This window comes from Myxine glutinosa, chromosome 5 (genome assembly GCF_964187855.1).
Source record: "Myxine glutinosa chromosome 5, kmMyxGlut1.1, whole genome shotgun sequence".
Lineage (NCBI taxonomy): Eukaryota > Metazoa > Chordata > Myxini > Myxiniformes > Myxinidae > Myxine > Myxine glutinosa.
In genome coordinates this window covers 17,487,874-17,508,419 of record NC_136265.1, presented here as the reverse complement: position 1 = coordinate 17,508,419, position 20,546 = coordinate 17,487,874, and the positions used below count along the sequence as shown (strand labels likewise).

At 43.0% G+C, this 20,546-nt stretch overlaps 1 protein-coding gene across 4 annotated transcripts in view; it reads right to left on the bottom strand.

The window, feature by feature from the left end:
- Window positions 1–20,546, bottom strand: part of LOC137427894 (uncharacterized) — a 197,902-nt gene that overhangs the window by 172,582 nt on the left and 4,774 nt on the right. For all 4 annotated transcript variants that reach the window (XM_068117695.2, XM_078777650.1, XM_078777648.1 and 1 more), the window contains one exon: window positions 8,780–11,135. In XM_068117695.2, the coding sequence (XP_067973796.2) occupies window positions 8,780–11,135 (2,356 nt within the window). The remainder of the gene's footprint in view (window positions 1–8,779; window positions 11,136–20,546) is intronic.

The following is a 20,546-nucleotide window of genomic DNA, read 5'->3' as shown; positions in this document are numbered from 1 at the left end:
GGAAAAATGGCCTCTAAAGGTGGTTTTTTAGCGTCCTTGATCTTGGGCATTTATTATGATTCGTTCACCATCCCAGTTGAGCTGACCTCTTCTTAGGCATTCCAATGAGCCTTCTTTGTCTATCCCCACTCTGTCCAATTCCTTTTTGTATTCTCCTGCTCTTTTGTCATTCTCCCAATTGTTGGTCTATATTTCTTTATATTTCTTTTTATACATTTATTTCGTCTATTTTGCAATTGTTGGGAGGTCTTTGGTGCCGTTTCATTTTCCTGTGTGGCATCTTCTATTCACACACGTTTTTGGAAATTATTCGCAAGGTGAGTTGGGGATACTTTTTAAGTTTGTTGTGTTCATGTTTGTTTACGAATTGCAAATTGTTTACAACTGTTGAGTTCCATCAGGAGCCATCTATCTTGGAGACGGCGTGAAGCTGGAAGGTGTGAAAACATTTTGCTACCTCGGAGACATGCTGAATGGAGAAGGTGGATCAGACTCGGCAACGGTTGCTTGAGTGAGATGTGCATGGAAGAAGTTTCGGGAACTGAGTGGCATGCTGATGAGGAGGGGAGTGTCGTTGAAGCTGAAGGGAAAGGTGTATTATATGCTGCATGTGTGAGAAGTGTTATGATTTATGGGAGCGAGACATGGGTAATGAACGTAGAGCAGCCACGAAGGCTGGAAAGGGTGGAAATGCGAATGGTTCGGTGGATGTGCGGAGTATCGTTCAGAGAGTGGAAGACAAATGATGAATTGTGAAAGATGATGGGAATAGAGCCTGTGATTGATGCTGTGAAGAGGAACAGGTTGAGATGGTTTGGTCATGTGTTGAGGAAGGATGAAAGTGACTGGTTGAGAAGAGTGATGGAAATGAATGTAGAAGGAAGTAGAGGACGGGGATGACCGAGAAGGATTTGGCTAAAGATGGTGGAAGAAGAATTGCGGGCAAGGGGGTTAACGAGAAAGATGCAGAAATGCAGAAAGATGCAGAAAATATGGCAAAATGGAGAAGATCGTCATGGGGACCGCAAGGCTAACCCCAGCTCGAGCAGGGAAAATGGCCTTAAAATGCATGTTGTTGTTGTTGTTGAGTTCCATCAGGCCGCTCCCTCACTCATCTCGGAAGGCACATTCTCGGGATGCACTGGTTTTTGGAAAACATTTTGTGGATTGTTAGGAGTTTTCTTGTTTGGATGTCTAACTTGTTGATTTCTAATTGGGGCCAGTTTATTATTCCGCAGCTATATTGGAACACTGCTACTGCGTGCGAGATGGTTTATGGCTGATTTTGCTTCTTGGGGGAGAGGTATGTTTTCAGGATAAGCTTCGTTCTACATAGGTATTCTTTGGTGATTGTTTTATGCATTTGCTTGTCACATATTTCGTGGCCCTTTTCTACTCCGAGGTACTTGTATGATGCTTCGTTTTCTAACTGCTGTATTGTTTCAAGTTCAATTTTTATGTTGTCCGTTTTTGTTGGTTTACCTTGTACAAATGTGCACTTGGCACACTTGTCCAGTCCAAATTCCATTTGAATGTCCTCGGAGAATCATTTTACTAGTTTTAGTTGTTCTGTCAATTTTTCGTCATTTGGTGTGATGAGCTTTAAATCATCCACGTATAATAGATGTCAACTTTCCTATTTCTTTGGATGTTCTTCACTTGGTCATTAGGGTGTATCCGTGTCATTGTCCATTGATGAGGTTACCGAGTGGGTCCAGAGCCAAAGAAAACAGAAGAGGAAAAGACTGTCTCCCTGGAAGATTCCATGCCGTATCTTCACATGTGGTATTTTGATATTTCCTTCTGAGTGCTGTAATATCAATGTGGTATTCCAGAGCTCCATTGCTTTCTCAATCAGTTTGATTATTTGGGGATTGACTTTGTATATCTGTATGCATTTTATCATCCAAGAATGTTCTTATAGTCAAAAGCTTTCTTTTAGTCCATGCAGGTAGTGGACAATTTAGTTCTTCATATTTTGCAATTTTCAAGTATGGCCTTGTTCAGTAGGTGGTCAATTGTTCCATAACCTCTTACATCCCTTCTGTTCTGCCGCTAAACCTTGTTGTGTTAGATGATGGTACATCATTTCTGTGATGATTCCTGTTAGCAGTTTGAATGTGGTTGGTCGGCATGATATTGGCCAGTATTTGTGGGGGAATTGGGTTTCCTCAGATTTTGGGATGAGAAAGGTGTTCCCTTCAACGAGTCACTCATCTAATGCCTTTTCCTCTTGGATCAGTTTGTTAAATGTCCTGGCGTAGTGATTGCGAAGAGCATCAAGTTGTTTGATCCAGAAATTTGGAATTCCATCTGGGCCTGGGCTTTTGAAGTTTGGCAATTTTTGAAGTTGTTTGCTAATTTTCTCTTCATCAATAAATCACTGGGGCTCGAGATGTTGCTTCTTCTTTTCCAAGCTTGAGATGCATTCTGCTTTCATGTTGTTCTTTTCGATCTTCTAAAATTTATTTCCTTAATTTTTCCAGCTTTTCTTTTTCAGTGGGTTGACACATTCTACTTTTGTTTCACTAGAATGCAGTACAATCTTTTCGGGTTATTTTCAAACATTTGGTTTTGTTTTCTCCTTTAATTGACTTTGTCATAGTTTTTTTTTTTTTATCTTTCTTGCAATCATCTATATTTTGAGTTTGCTTTCAACAACCATTACCTCTAGGTCTATATTTCCAATTTTGTTTTTTATTTATTTTTTTTGGATTCTCCTCATCAACTTTGGTCTTCAATTTCCCCTAATAAATTGCTGTGTTTGCCCCATTTATTTTCTCAGTTGCTCCCTTTGTGCTTCCAGCCTCCATTTCCATGGTGGTACCTGGTCTCTGTCTGTATGGGCTCACTTCTTGCGGTTGTCTCTGTCTGTCTGTCTGTCTGTCTGCATCTTTCTCCCACCCTCCTCCCTCCCCCACTCCTCTCCGTCTCTTCTCCACCCTATCAAAGGCAATGTGTGTCTGTCAGTGTGTGCCGGGGTTTCTCCTCCATAACTCCAAAACCATGAAACCTAGCGGCCCGAAACTTTGCATGTATGTGTAAGGGATTTCAGTCGAATCCCAGGCTAATGGGGGCAATAGGACCCATTTCTCCCCCAAAGCTAAGGCCTGACTGTCTCGATTTGAGAAGCTGTTGATAAACATCCTTAATTGACCTTGTGGTGATATTCCTTCCCCATGAGCTCCCAGCCTGCCAGATTTTTCTCCCAGGGACAGTCTGTGTAACCAAGGACATGTTTAAGTTCCCGTGTTCTTTGAAGAAAGTATATAAAGACGAATGTAAGTTGAAATGCCCCAAGTTGTTTGTGGCTGGCTTTGTAGTGTTATTTCTTTGAAATAGCACTACTGGCCGATGCGCTGAATACCTCCTCATGCACGATTAATCTTATGGTTCAATAAACCTCCTGCACACTTTGGTCCGAGTATTGAGATTCCTGGTTGAAGGGATTCAGGAAAACCCACGACATACTCCAACGGAGTGTATGAAGAAAACTGGGTGTTTGAGTAAATTGAAATACCCCTTTTAAAATAAATTAACCATTATTTAAAATGAATTAACCATTATATGAATTAACCAATTAACCACCTTATTAAATCAAAACAAAACCAGGCTTTGTCCTTCATCAGTCGTCTGTCCCTCGTTGGGTTCAAAAATGCCTTGCCTTGGAAACAGGTCGCAACGGTTTCTGCACAATTAAGTGCTCAAAATTTATTTTTTTCAACTTTCCTCACACATAATTGAATGCCTGATCTTCATAACCTACCCATTGCTGTATACATCACTTTTGCAGGTGCTACAGTTTTCAAATTAGGAGCTTGGAGCGATTTTATGCATAATATGATGCGATTTTCCATGACGACCTCTCACGGACTAATTCAAGTGTATAATAAAAATCTGTCTTCTGATTTGAGGATCGGAGCTGGTGGACTAAATCAAATCTGGAGTGAAATCTGAAAATTTAAAGAAATTACCAATTCTTTTAACTCTGCGTATAAGCATATTTATTTAAAAGGAAGGCGATGCTTCCACCTTTTCCATATTCAGCAATTAAAAAGTCCAATTTTTTTTCTGATGTCAGCCCAGATACCTACATAATTGGTGGGATGGTGAGCTCCAATCATCAAAATGGTATCAGATGTGAACTAGAACAACACTCTTCAAAGTCACGCCTCGACCGATGTGATATGCCTCCGCCCACATTATTACATCACTATACCCCTCTTCCCTCCCACAGCCCACAGCAGTACTTGTACTAAGTTTGCTATAAATCCATTCATCTGTTCTCAAGTTATCACATTTTTACCTGACATGACCTCTGGCCTTTGACCTGTTGACCCAAAAATTTGATCAGTTCATGCTTACTTACATCATTATACATACCTGTACCAAGTTTTAATTTAAATCCCTTCAGATGCTCAAGTTCTCAAATTTTTACCTGACATGATCTGACCTTTGACCTCTTGGCCCAAAAATCTAATCAGTTAATCTTTACATCATTATATACATACCTGTACCAAGTTTGAATTTGATCACTTCAGCAATTCTCAAGTTATAGACCTATGACAGACTTTGACCTCTTGACCCCAAAATCCAATCACTTCATCCTCTCAACATTCTACATAATAGTGCCAAATTTGGTCAGAATTCCATCACTGATTCACAAGTTATCTCAGTAACAGGATTTTTACCTAACATGGCATGACCTCTGCCCTTTGGCCTCATGACTCCAAAATCGAATCAGTTCAGCTTTACCTCATTATACATACCTGCACCAAGTTTGACCAAGATCGCTTCAGCCATTCTCAAGTTATTGTGGTAAAGAAAACCTATAACAGATGGACAACCTGAAAACGTAATGCCTCTGGCGACTTTGTCGGAGGAGGCATAAAAATAACTTCAAACAATCTACAATAAGATAGGTAAAGGAGTCATGTGACCTCTTAAATGTGTTAATCAAAACAGTACAAACACAGTCTATACATCAAATTTAATGGTAATTTTACTGCTCATCGAACAACATAACTCTCAATGGTGAAATAAGAGTTTGCAGAAAAAGAGTTACCACCTCAGCTAACTTGTCGAAATATCTCCCTCCGAAAATTTTAAAACAAGCGATTTTGATCCATATACCTATATAGTTGTGTAGGGTGCGATCGAATTGTCTGCCAAAAAACAAAAAAAAAAAACACACCTTTAGAGGCCATTTTTCCCCGCAAGCGGGGGTTGGCCTTTTTCAGGGACCGTGGTTGTTGTTGTTTTTTTGGTCAAAACAGATATTGAATATCTTTTTCACATGGTCAACTATATGTGGTCTGTTCTAGAGTTGGAACACCAAACAATTTGTATTTTTATTTTTTTATGTATACAAGATCGAGGCTCGTGAAAGAGCTTAATCGCACAAAAAGTAAAACCGACACATAAAACGCAAAAATAAGGGGAGTGGTAGACAAGATGGGGAGAGAGGGGGAAGGACACAAACACATTTGAGAGCAGGGACATCGGGAGAAATGTGGGAGGGGGAGGACTTGGGGGGAGGTGGGAGAGGTATAAAACATATGAACACTGCAAGGACTTCCAGGAAAGAAGTTGGAATTTCAAAAAAGGTGTATCTGGGGTGAATTAGCAGGGGTAGAAACGATCAAGGTTTTGGATGGGGGAAGATAAGAGATGGTGGTGAACAGCTGTTTTAAAGACCTGGAGGGAGGAGTGGGATTGAAGGGAGTGGGGGAGTTTGTTCCAGAGGCAGGAGAAAAGGGGAATGAAAGTGTGAAGGTGAGCAGAGAGCCTAGATTTTGGCAGTTTAACCAGAAGAGGGTTGCAGGCAGATCTTGTGCGACCTGAAGGAATATTGGGGGGCCAGAGCACAGAGAGAGCTGGGGGAGCAAGGCCGGAGAGGAGTCGGGAGAAGATAGAAAGACCACCAACCTGCACGGCGGTGAGTGAGTGAAAGGCCCTCGGAGTTAGCTTCATCGCAGGAGATTCCAATGATTCTGAAAGCTTTGGTTTCAACAGCGTGAAGCCGAGCTAGGTGTGAGGCAGGAGCACCGGCACAGAGGGGGGAACAGTATTCCATTGAGCTGCGGATGAAAGCCTTGCATGTGGTGAGGAGCTCAGGTGTGCCAAGGAAGGACTTCGCACGACGGAGGATGCCCAGTCGGCAACTGGCTTTGGAGCACAGCTTGGAAATGTGGTTTTCCCAAGAAAGATCATGGCAGATAGTGAGACCCAAAAGCTTGAGCGACAGAACTTCTTGGAGAGGATTGTTGAGAAAGTAGATGGGAGGGTTTTCCAGTCGGCCTTTTCGGAGAGACAGAGTAAGAGTGTGAGATTTGTCGGGATTGAAAGACATGTTCCACTTGTTTGACCAGTCTGATTTTGTCCAGGTCTGCAGAGAGCGAGGAGGCTGCAGACTTCCGATCTGAGGGATGAGGAATGGAGCGGCAGATAGTGGAGTCATCAGCAAAGAGATAAAGAGGATTTTCCAGAGAGTCGGAGAGATCATTGATGAAGACCAGAAATAGCACAGGGCACAGAACACTACCTTGGGGAACTCCAGCCAGAACAGGCAGGGGAGATGAGAGAAATCCATTCAGGGCCACACGTTGCCTACGACCAGAGGGGAAGTCCGCAAGCCATGAGTGGAGATTTCCATGGATACCATAGGAGAGTTTGGTGAGTAGAGCTGGGTGCCAGACCATATCGAAGGCACGTGATATGTCAAGTGAGACAGCTCTGATTTCCTGTTTGGCATCGAGGACCTCCATCCATTGTTGAGAAAGCAGAAGCAGCATGTCCAGAGTAGAGTGACCAGGTCTGAATCCAAATTGATGATCAGAGATCAAGCCATTGGAGAAGAGGAAAGATTTGATATCCGAAGCAATGGTGGATTCCATGACTTTGCTGATGATTGGAAGCAGGCCGATTGGTCTGGAGTTGCAAGGATCTGTTTTTGCACCTTTTTGTGTAAAGCGGTAATATTTGCTGATTTCCAAGATGCTGGCAGATGATCTTGAGCAAAAGAGAGGGTGAAAAGAACAGAGAGAGGGTGAGATAGAGTGGCAGAGCAGGATTTTAGGACCCGTGGGCTGATGCCGTCTGGTCCAGTTGCAGAATCAGAGTCGAGGTTTGACAGAAACTGCTCCACCTTGTCAGGAGAGGACACAGAGTCCAGGAGCAGCTGGGTTCAACTGGGTAAGGTGGGTACAGAGAGAGATGGGTTTGGGACACAATATTTTGAGGCAAACACAGAGTTGAGGCTTTCAGCTTTGTCACGTGCGGTGTCAACTGTGTAGCCATTTGAGGTAAGGGAGGGGATGGAGGGGGAACAAACACCAGAAACGGATTTGACCAGACACCACCAGGATTTGGAGGAAGGAGACAGGTTTGAGAGTTCAATCTTGAGTGTGGAGAGATAGTGCTTCCTGGCACTCCTGAGAGTGGACATACACTTGTTCCGAGCTTGGTGGAAGGAACTGAGATTCCCTTCAGTTGGATTTGCCTTCCAAGAGGCAAAGGCAAGTTGTTTCAGGGCAACTGCCTCACCACAAGATTCAGTGTACCATGGATGGGAGGAAGGGTAAGACAACTGAAGACGAGATGGGATAAATCTGTGCATGAGAGAGAGCAGTTTGCTTTGGAAGAATTCCCACGAAGAATTGATGTCAGAGGCAGTAGAGATGGGAGACCAGTCCAGATGATTGATAGCCCTTGATTTCTGCATATTCTGGCCCATGATGGAAAAACAATGTTGTCTGCCCAAACGCATTATAATAATAATGCTCTTTTTGTTGATATTTCTGTTCAATATTCTGCAGCTTTATAAATTAAATGTTTGTCTCGAAACATGTGCTTGGTTGTGACAGTCCAATAGATGTGTGTCACATCCTGGGCAATGCCGGGTACCTTTGTGGAAAGAGGGAGAAAAAGGCTGGAGTTGGGATGAGGGAAGGGAATGGGTGAACTGGGAATCCAGAGGAAGGGGAGGTGGTAGGAGGCAGGGGAAGGGAAAGTAGGAATGAGGGAGAGGTTGGAGGAGGGCGGGGGCGGGGGCGGGGGTTAAGTCAGTCTTTTGGGACTGCTATTGGTAACATGTAATCCAGTGCTACCTGCGACATGTCGGGTTTGCGGCGATTAAACTGACACCCCTCATTGGCTTTACTAGTAGAGAGGGTGACTGTGATGCCCTGACAGGACTAAAAACAACCCATGACAAAGGGCAGATGAGCTCCTGTAGGGAGCAAATGGCCATCCAGTAAGGAGATGGTGTCTCCTAAAAAACACCCATCCGGATTGGATCAATTAGTCATACCAAAGACATTAAAAATGGTGCATACTGCTTCCTTGCTTGATGTTCAGCATTTAAAAGGAGAGAGCACGGACAATCCCCATCAGTTGGCATCCATGGTAAGGAGGAAATTCCTCTTGAGGAAATTCCCAGCTAAGTGTAACGAGAAAGGTGGTGCCATTGTTATGATGTCGCTGGTACACGAGTATCCCAAGAAGTGACAGCAACGACGGCACCTTCCCCCAAGCTCAGTGGCTGTGTTAAGTGTTCGCCTTATCGGTTTGCGTGTGTGCGTGTGCGCGCGCATCCACTCCATTACAAGCCTAAGACCATGTTTATAAAAAAAAAATAGCAATAAGTATTTCTCTACGCTATAGGAGGCTAAGTTATAAAAACAAGAATACAAGACAATACATTTTCAATTCATCATATTTTCATGTCAGAAGTTGTGGAAAATACTAAATAAGTTGCACACAAATGTATTATCCTTACCTCCTCGACCTTCACCATGCTGAGATCCTGTGAAGACATTGATACATCAGCATTGCCTGCTGGAAGCTCCTGAGTTTTAACATCCAAAGGTGCACGTTCCACCTTTAAAGAAACAGGATCAACTGCGCAAGAAGCTTTGGATTCTGGTTCATGGTTTGACATTTTCTCATCTCGCCCATTGCACATATCATTCTTAATGGTGCTTGCATCGAGCTTCTTCATTACATTTCCAGGAAACAACTTTTGATCTGGATCAAGTTTCATTTTCTTTGCTGCATTTTCTGTATTAATGTCACTTGGATTTTTCACAATACCAGGCTTCTCCAGCATTGCTTTTTGGTCAGTTCTTGCTGAAGTTCCCCCTACGAGACTCAAGAGAGATTTTGAATTACAAATCTCCTTCATTCTTTTGCTCAGCTTGTCCAAATCACTGTGTCGTTTTGTCAATGTTGAATTGTCTGCCGATTCCGTGTCTGAGGCTTCCTCGGTGTTGCACAAAGACCGTGGCCTCTTTGGACCTTTAGATGTGCAAGCATGCTCATCCAAAATCATATTTTCTTTGTCAGGGGAGGTTTCACCATTTCCATTGACCATGACACAATTGTTGCCATTGATGGCTGCAGTCATTTCGTTCTCATTTTTTGACTCGCTCAGTCCTCCCACACCATGCATTCCGAGCTCCGCTTCCTCGGGACCAAGCCGTACTTCTAACTCTCCTTCTATGTCCCCAGAGCTATCTCCAGGCAACTCTCCTGCTGCAACTTGAAACTCTCCAACCTGCGCGACTGCTTTCTCAACCTTATTGGTACCATGAGACTGGTTCTTGCCATAAACTACTGCTGGTTGTGTCATAGAAACTGCAGCAGGTGTTGCGGTATAAACTGCAGCAGGTGTTGCGGTATAAACTGCAGCAGGTGTTGCGGTATAAACTGCAGCAGGTGTTGAATAAACTGCAGAAGGTGTTGAATAAACTGCAGAAGGTGTTGAATAAACTGCAGAAGGTGTTGAATAAACTGCAGAAGGTGTTGAATAAACTGCAGAAGGTGTTGAATAAACTGCAGCAGATCGTGCGGGATAAACTGCAGCAGGTCGTGTGGTATAAACTGCAGCAGGTCGTGCGGTATAAACTGCAGCATGTGGTGCGGTATAAACTGCAGCAGGTGGTGCGGTATAAACTGCAGCAGGTCGTGCGGTATAAACTGCAGCAGGGCGTGCAGTATAAACCGCAGCAGGTCGTGCGGTATAAACCGCAGCAGGTGGTGTGTAATAAACCGCAGCAGGTGGTGCAGAATAAACCACAGCAGGTGGTGCAGAATAAAACGCAGCAGGTTGTGCGGTAGAAACCGCAGCAGGTGGCATGGTAGAAACCGCAGCAGGTGGCAAGGTAGAAACCGCAGCAGGTGGCGCGGTAGAAACCGCAGCAGGTGGCACGGTAGAAACCGCAGCAGGTGGCGCGGTAGAAACCGCAGCAGGTTGTGCTGTAGAAACCACAGCAGGTTGTCCGGTAGAAACCGCAGCAGGTTGTGCGGTAGAAACCGCAGAAGGTGGCGCACTACAAACTGCAGCAGGTGGTGCGGCAGAAACCGCAGCAGAAATCACAGCAGGTGGTGCGGCAGAAACCGCAGCAGAAATCACAGCAGGTGGTGCGGCAGAAACTGCAGCAGGTGGTGCGGCAGAAACTGCAGCAGGTGGTGCGGCAGAAACTGCAGCAGGTGGTGCGGCAGAAACTGCAGCAGGTGGTGCGGCAGAAACTGCAGCAGGTGGTGCGGCAGAAACTGCAGCAGGTGGTGCGGCAGAAACTGCAGCAGGTGGTGCGGCAGAAACTGCAGCAGGTGGTGCGGCAGAAACTGCAGCAGGTGGTGCGGCAGAAACTGCAGCAGGTGGTGCGGCATAAACTGCAGCAGGTGGTGCGGCATATACTGCAGCAGGTGGTGCGGCATATACTGCAGCAGGTGGTGCGGCATATACTGCAGCAGGTGGTGCGGCATATACTGCAGCAGGTGATGCGGCATATACTGCAGCAGGTGATGCGGTATAAACTGCAGCAGGTGGTGCGGCATAAACTGCAGCAGATGGTGTGGCATAAACTGCAGCAGGTGGTGAATCTCCAGCACACTTTTCTGGTTTTGACATGGCTTTTGGAATGTTAGCCAAAATTGGTGGCTTTGTTAATAATGGTTTAGGAAGCTGTCCATTATCAGGTGTTGTCACTTGACCATTGCAAGCCAATCCAAATGCTTTATGTAATGGTTGGTCTGCCATGTGTCGAAGGGTTTCACGTTGAATGGGGTCAGATGGTGGAGCTCGTTTGCGGGCCTTGAACACTCGAGGTGGCACGGAACTAGGACACTCCATGCTGAAGTTTGCAGGTTCAACATCCACAGAGAAGAATCCCATAAGGGGAGGGGTTGGGGAGGGAAGAGGGAGGAAAATAAATTACTATTTAATGTACCAATCATGATGAAACAAACTGTTCAGGAATTTGTCAGTACCAAATTCAGAAATCAGTGTCCTTAAACAAAGTTCATCGGTTTCCATGACATTTGTAAAACAACACACAGAGTTAATCAGTTTTTTTTTTTTTTTTTGGTTTTTTTGTATACAAGATCGAGGCTCATGAAAGAGCGAAGGTCAGTCAGTTTCATCAGTTTAATCATCAGTTTCAGTTTCATCATCAGTTTCATCATCAGTTTAATCAGTTTCATCCTCAGAGGGACTTCCATCAACAGAGACCCAAACAAATGGATATTTGGGGCCCCACGCTTCAACCATGCGACCAAAGGTCAGTTGGGTATTGAAGATGGATGAAGTACCCAAGTTGAATAAATCCATTCTAAGCAACTTAATCTAGACATTCCAGAGCAGTGGTTCCAAACCTCTTTTCTGTCGTTTCCCCCTTCAACCAGTTCAACAGTCTGGATTTCCCCCCCCCCCCCCCCCCCATATTATATATATATATATTATATATATATATATATATATATATATATATATATATATATATATATATAACAAGGAAACATATATATATATATATAACATATCTATCTATAATTCCAGTAATCTCTGTCTGTCTGTCTGTCTGTACGTTTGTTTGTCTGTGACCGCTGTTTCTCGACAACCACGGGTCCGATATACTTGAAACTTGCCAGGTATATTGCTGGGGACCCGAGGATGTGCCTTTTCAAGGTTTCATATTAATCGGACAATTACTTACCGAGCTATGTCCAAAAAACGATTCAACCAATCAGAGAGCAGCGAACGATCGCGTGTGCCGAACGTGGCGGGCACACTCTGCCTCGGATGGCACATTTGAGAGCGTATTCATTTATTTCACGTTTGCAAACTATGTTGGCGTTAAACTATGTTTTACAACTAATAAAAACGAATTTGCGATTCATTCGCTTTCCTGCGCGTTTGTGTACGCGATGGCGATTTCTTTACCAAACTCCGGAAGCCGTTCGCTTTGGACCGAACCATTTCATGTAAATAGAGGGGGGGGATTGTCACCACTCGCAAGCCGTTCGCTTTGGACCAAACCATTTCATGTAAATAGAGGGGGGGGATATAATTTTAGATATATATATAGTACGGGCATGCCCTAGTATATATATATATAACAAGGAAACAAGCAGCCAAAACACAAAATTTATTCGCTTAATAACATAAATAACATAATAAATAACAAAAATATAGCAACACACACCCACACATACATACAAACCTACACACACACACACAGACACATAAAAAATTTATTTTAAAAAATTATTGCATATAAATTTTTATTTACCGACGATGTTATAAATGTTTATGTTAAGTAAAAAGTCGAAGAACAAAAGAATTAAAGATTTATTCACTAAAGCACAATATTACACGAATGCTTATATTGTATTTCCCTTGGAATAAGTTTCCCCCCTGGAATCCTAAAATTTCCCCCCAGGGGGAAATTTCCCCCAGGTTGGGAAATGCTGTTCTCGAGGATGGATAAGACTTGCCAAGCAGTGTTGAGCAAGCACAATATGACACGAATGCTTATATTGTATTTCCCTTGGAATAAGTTTCCCCCCTGGAATCCTAAAATTTCCCCCCAGGGGGAAATTTCCCCCAGGTTGGGAAATGCTGTTCTCGAGGATGGATAAGACTTGCCAAGCAGTGTTGAGCAAGCACAATATGACACGAATGCTTATATTGTATTTCCCTTGGAATAAGTTTCCCCCCTGGAATCCTAAAATTTCCCCCCAGGGGGAAATTTCCCCCAGGTTGGGAAATGCTGTTCTAGGGGATGGATAAGATTTGCCAAGCAGTGTTGAGCAAGCAGATCTTGCTTATCCAAATAACCCCCTTCCGCCTTCTATCCACGCCACACCAATGTTATGTAAATAACTGCAGAAAAACGTCATTCCCACCACTTAGCTGATGCTTAGGTATGATAGCCTCAAAATCTGGACAGCTTAAATGGCTGGGGGACAAAGTCTGTACCTAATCAGGACACAGGACACTCCAATTCAGCTCCAAAAAACAATCCAACACAAATAACCTCAAATCAAGGAAAGAAGCAACAAAATCAGCCAACATGTAATACAAACAGTTTTTCCTTTTTAAGGCTGTGGACATAGGGGCAAAGGATAGTGCAGACCAGTACTGTATGGAGACCAACTGGCAGGACAGACAATCGGTAGAAAAACAATAATAAAATGGAAAATGTCAGTTTTCATGCAGTCAGCTTTCCCATAGGCAGCCATATTAAATAAACATGTCGGGAAAGAATGCAGGTGCCCATCCCCCACCACTCCCACCCCACTGCTGTAGCTTGCCCTCCCCCCACCCATGTGACACAAAGCCGCCATTTTCTCTCTCTCCCGAAGCAGAAGCCCTGCTGCCATTTTGTGCAGCCACACATTTAATAAATAAATGCCCTCAGTGCAGTTTCTTTTTATTATTTTTGCCTCAACACCAGTAAACACAATCCAACATTTCCAGCTCAATTTTTCAAATGGTTCAACATTTGTCGACAACTATTTGTAAGAATTGGTCAGATGCAATTTGTCAATTTGAGGGCCCCAAATAAAAACAGCATTATGTATCCCAACCTATTAATTACTTATAGGCTTTTTGTCAATTAAAAAAATAAAAATAAAAATAAAAACCTCATAAAATGGTCTTTAGATTCCAAGCTGTCATCAATGTAACCATCACGGTAGTCCAAGTTAGGAGACCGCCCAAACTCTCGTGTCTTATATGCAAAACTACTCAACATGTCGTATCATCCTCAAGGTGATCCCGAGTCTATAGGTGTCTAAATGTCGTGTTGTGATGGAGATGTGGAACAGCAGGGTGTGGAATGGGATTATGCCTCAAGACTACCATATGCAATAGTATCAAGGAACAGGCATGGTGGAGACAAACAATGGTCCTGTTCGGTTTTCCTTTCACCCAATCACAATATGATGCAACATGTGGGTAAAGGCAAGCAAGTGCCTTTGGGAGACAATTTTACAGGATGTTACAGAGCATTTGGCGTAGAAAATTAAATGCGCTTTGAGAAACCACCACTTGTGAGAGTATCACTTTGTTGGGAGCCCTGTTTGCTCAATGTCTCATGCACTGAAGCTTTCCCTTGTTAAACTAGGGTCAACAGCCCACTTTGAATCAATTTAATGTAAAGATGCAAGGGTCCTGAGACTCGGTGGGTAAATTACCATACTTTAATAAAAACAAAAATTAAAAACCTGAAAGAAATAGTGTGTATTTTTGTTATTACTCTAAACATTAGAAAACTGGGTAAACATATTTGAATCGACAATGGAAGTTGCCAAGAACAGGAAGCCGAATGGAAATTTCCATTCATGACGTGCTTGGGATGAGGTTTAATACTAGAAGCCGATCCAAGATAGCTTCGCGTTATTGCATCGTATAATATTTTGAACGTAATGCCAGATGCACACTCTTTTATTACATTATAGGGGTTTGTTACCGTTTGTAAATTTGCATTGGAATTAATAATAGTACACAAAAGAAAGATAATAAATACATGAACAGTACAGCACAGAAAACCAAAAACTTTGTGCTTTGATCCAAAAACGTGTGTAGCTAACTTACTCTATCAATTAAGTCTCACTCCACAATGAGAGATCGCCTACTTGCCTTCTGTTCATTTCTCTTTTTTCAATCCAATTAACTCCACCAACCCCCAACCTACCATCGCACACCAATTTCAATACATAAATCACAGTAAATACCCCCTTCTGTATGTACCATACATTTGGCCAAACTTTAAAAAAAAAATTAAAAAAAAGAAGTAAAAGCACACACTCATGGCCAAAAATATTGGCACCCTCGCACTTTTTTCAAATAATGCACCATTTCTTCCAGAAAATTGTTGAAATAAAAAATATTTTGGTATCCACATATGTATTTCTTTGGTTTGCAGTGGAACAGAAAAAAAAAAAACTGAAGAAATTACTAAATCTTAGCTTGTTCCACACAGAAATCCTAAAAAGACCTGGACAATATTATCAGCACCTTTTAGAAGTTGTTCGAAATAATTAGATTTCAAGCAGGTGATTCTCCTTTACTTTGAAATTGAACTCACCTGTGGTGAGTTGCAGGTGTCTGCAATATAAAAATCACTCATTCAACCACTTTGAATGGAGAAAAAGAGTCATTCTGCTGTTTTGTGTCACTGTGTGTACCACAATGAGCATGGAGAAAAGAAAGAAAACCAGAGAATTGTCTGAGGTCAGACACAAGATTGTAGCCAAGCATGGACAACCTCAAGGCTACAAGTCCATTTCCAGAGACCTTGATGTTCCCGAGTCCACCGTATGCAATGTTATCAGGAAGTTTAAGGTCCATGGCACTGCAGCCAACCCTCATTGAGGTGGCCGCAAGAGAAAACTTCCTCGAATATTGCAGCAAATGATTGTTCGAATGGTGGAGAAAGCACCTCAATCAACTGCCAAACAGATTCAAGCTGACCTTCAGACACAAGATACGACAGTTTCAACTCACACCATCCGTCACCAACTCAATGAATGGGGGTTCTAAGGTAGGTGACCCAGGAGGACCCCACTGCTGAGAAAGACTTAAGAAAGCCTGACTGGAGTTTTCCAAAACACACCTGAACAAGCCAAACTCCTTCTGGGAGAATGTCCTGTGGACAGATGAAACCAAATTAGGGCTTTCTGGTAAAGCACATCATCTCTATGTTCACGGAAAACTAAATTAAGCCTTCAAAGAAAAGAACATCTTCCCTGCAGTCAAACAGAGGAGGTTGTGATGTTTTGGGGTTGCTGTGCTGCCTCTGGCACTGGGTGCCTTGCATGTGTGCATGGTGATATATATCTTCTTCTTCTTCTTCTTTTTCGGACTATAATAGAGAGCCTCTTGGGACTATAATCCGCACTATAATCGAGAGATTCGCGGAATGTTCTGCCAGCTGTATAAACAAGTCAACCCCGTGAATTATAGAATGCAAACGCTTCATTAAATCTATTACAATTTTCAATTTATGGCAAAGCATCATCAGAGATCTTTCACAATGAAAACGGTTTGGGGGATGTTCCATCAGCTGCATGAAAAAGTCATCCCTGCTAATTATAAAATGCAAATGCTTCATTAAATCTATTATTGAAATTAGCAGATATGCTCAATACGGCATCATCCGATAACATCCTCCACAAACAATGTGCAGGGTATTCACCGCTCCTGCAGCTACCCACAATGCTCACATTCCTACATATACAGACTGTGTATTGCGTCTCGATCATTCTTCTCGGCCCATTATTCTCGTCCCGTTGCTTTAACCTGCATTTTTGACTCTAGCTCTGCTCATCGTTCAATCATGGCCCCCAAGCACAAGACCAGTGCCGGAGATGCGTCGACTACCAAGAGGCAGAAGAAAGTGACGAGCCCGGGCCAGAACGTGGAGCTGCTGGGCCAGCTTTCGAGAGGAGAGAGTGCAGCCTCTGTGGGCAAGCATTATGGCATCAACGAATCCACCGTTCGCTACATACGGAAGAACGAGAAGGCGATTCGTGAGTGTTTCTTTCTTAGAGCGCTGTATCAAGTACAAAGGTGGTCACCCATGTATGGGATGTCCACATAGAAAGGATGGAGAAGGCTCTCAGCATATGGATCGATGACAACACGCAGAAGAATATGCCTTCGAGTGGACCTCTCATTCGCGAAAAGGCCAAACAAATTTACGATCATCTGTCTGGCGTGGGTGGTGCCAGCACAAGTGATGCACCTAGCGATGATGGTACAAGCAGCATGACTTCAATTACTGCAAGCAGAGGATGGGCCATCATTTCAATGAGCAGTATGGTCTCAAAAATGTGAAGCTGACAGGTGAAAGTGCCTCCGCGGACGATGAGGTGGCAAAAGGTGTTCTCTGCTCAACTAGCGAGGCTGATCGAAGAGAAGGGATACTTCCCAGAGCAGGTGTTCAAAGCTGATGAGACCGGCCTCTTCTGGAAAAAGATGCCCATGAGAAATTTCATCTCAAAGCGTGAGGAGACAGCATCGGGATTCAAGGCTGCCAAGGACCGGGTATCTCTTCTCCTCTGTGCAAATGCAAAAGGGAACTTCAAGCTCTCCTCAGTGAAAGCCACATGAAAGCCCGCTTGGAGTTTGCAAAAAAGCACCGAAAGGACTCTCAGACTGTGATAAACAAGATTCTGTGGTCTGATGAAACTAAGATTGAACTGTTTGGTTTCCGTCTGGCCACTCTGCCATAAAGCCCAGATCGGTGGTGTTGCAGTGATGGTTGTCCTTCTGGAAGTTTCTCCCATCTCCACACACGATCTCTGGAGCTCAGCCAGAGTGACCATCGGGTTCTTGGTCACCAAGGCCCTTCTCCCCCGATTGCTCAGTTTGACCGGGCGGCCAGCTCGAGGAAGAGTCCTGGTTGTTCCAAACTTCTTCCATTTAAGAATTATGGAGGCCACTGTGGTCTTGGGAACCTTCAATGCAGCAGAAATTTTTTTGTAGGCTTCCCCAGATCTGTGCCTCGACACAATCCTGTCTCTGAGCTCTGCAGGCAGTTCCTTCGACCTCATGGCTTGGTTTTTGCTGATATGCATCGTCAGCTGTGAGACCTTATATAGACAGGTGTGTGCCTTTCCAAATCATGTCCAATCAATTGAATTTACCACAGGTGGACTCCAATCAAGGTGTAGAAACATCTCAAAGATGATCAAGAGAAATTGGAGGTACCTGAGCTAAATTTCAAGTGTATGAATACTTATGTCAATGTGATATCAGTTTTTTCTTTTAAATAAATTTCCAAAACTTTCTAAAATCCTGTTTTCTCTTTGTCATTATGGGGTATTTCAGTGTAGATTGATGAGGGAAAAAAAGAAAATATAAACGATTTCAGCATACGGCTGCAACATAACAAAATATGAAAAAATGTGAAGGGGTCTGAATACTTTCTGAATGCACTGTGTATGTATATGTATATGTATATATGTATATATGTATATATATATATATATATATATATATATATACATATATATATATATATATATATATATATATATATATATATATATATATATATATATACACACACACACACATTTTCAAAATCGAGGCTCGTGTAAGAGCGAACACATTGAATACAGATGTACAGACATAGAATGCAAGATGCACAGACGCATAAAACATGCAATGGAGGGAGAGGGACACAAGAGGGGGAGAGAGGGAAGTACACAAGCACAACAACAGAAGAGAACAGGGATGTCGGTAGATCTGTGGAAGGGTGGGCTGGGGGAGGAGGGAGGGGTACACAGTATAAAGCAAATTTACACTTCCAGCAATATTTCAGGAAATAAGTTGGGGATTTAAAGAGGCGGATTTGGGGTGTTTTAACGTGGGTAGAAAAGATCAAGGTTTTGCATGGGGGAAGAAAAGAGATGGTGGTGAACAGCTGTTTTAAAGACCTGGAGGAAGAAGGAGATTGAAGAGAGTGTGTTCCAGAGGTGGGAGAAAAGAAGAATGAAGGAGTGAAGGTAAGTAGAGAGTCTTGATTTTGGCAGTTTCACCAGAAGAGGGTCGCTGTCAGATCTTGTGCGACCTGTAGGAGTATTTGGGGTACAGAGCACAGACAGGGCTGGGGGAGCAATGCCAGAAAAGGAGTCGGTAGAAAGACCACCTACCTGCCTGCGGTGAGAGAGAGAAAGGCCCTCAGAATCAGCTTCATCGCGGGCGATTCCAATGATTCTAAATGCTTTTGCTTCAACCGCGTGAAGCCGAGCTAGGTGCGAGGCAGGAGCACCAGCACGGAGGGGAGAGCAGTATTCCACCGAGCTGCGGATGAAAGCTTTGTATGTGGTGAGGAGCTCAGAAGTGCCCAGAAAGGACTTCGCATGATGGAGGATGCCAAGTCGGCAACTGGCTTTGGAGGCCAGCTTGGAAATGTGGTTTTCCCAGGAAAGATCATGGCAGATAGTGAGACCCAAAAGCTTTCGTGACAGAACTTCTTCAAGAGGATGGTTCAGAACATAGATGGGAGGGTTGTCCAGACGGTCTTTTCAGAGAGACAAAGTGAGAGTGTGAGATTTGTCAAGATTGAAAGACATGTTCCACTTGTTTGACCAGTTTGCGATATTGTCCAGGTGTGCAGAGAGTGTCGAGGCTGCTGCCTGCCGATCTGAGGGTTGGGATATAGAGCGGCAGAGTTGAGTCATCAGGTATCCCCACTGTCTGCTGGAGTATCTTGTTGCCAAATGTAAAGAAACTGTTGTTTAGGAGAAATTGAATACTTTCTATGAGATTACTTTTTGAAAAGCTGCATGAATATCGATTATCCTTTACAGACCAGTTTGCTCTTTTTGATATACATTAATATATATTTTATTACCTCCTGCACATGCTTTATCTACTGCTCTGTCTAATGCAGTTACGAACTAGTCATGAGGAATGTTTGTGTACAATTTGGAAAAATCAAAAGTTGATAAACATTTCGCCTTAGCTACCCTTGTTACTCTCGCCAGAGGAGAGGGTATTGCATTTGAGTCCGTTTGTTTGTTCGTTTGTCCGCACAGAATAAATAATAAATATGAATATGAATGAATAAATATGCGACCATTGGTCCGATTGACAGGAAATTTTCACCATAGGTATACCTCTACCTGTAGATTAAAAAAAAAAAAAACGACGTAATAGGTCATGTGGTGCAGGCGCAATCTTGGAAAAACTGAAACACTTTGCACCTCTAGATCATTGAAAGCGCTGCATAGAAAAAATTCAGACATGGATCATTGTAATGAACTCTCCATGGGCAATAAAATATGTTAATGATGACGTCATCAGTGCCTCCCTTATGACATCATAATTGGACAAGAACAAAACTTCATCCGATCAAGATGAAATTTCTTGAGCATCATCTATGGATAAATTGGTGGAGTAAAAAAACAAAACAATGATTATGTCATTGGTCACGTAGTTTGGTCGCCACATTTGTTTTAACACAAAAACCTTAAAAACCACCAAAAACACATCCTGGCGAGAGTCTGCAATCTCCGATTGCTCTTTCTGGTTATTAATGTTGTGGATACTGTCGATTACCAGTTTGGAATTGTCAATGATCCAGAATTTCTTAATACCAGAATAGAACTTCACCTTTTCATGGTAGTTTTTAAAGCATTTATAGATTAGTTTCATCGCCGTATTACCGCTGTATTACTACCCGACAAAGGTTTCAATCTACATTCTCTACTTGCGATGATGAACCTCATCTTACAAGGGTTTTTGT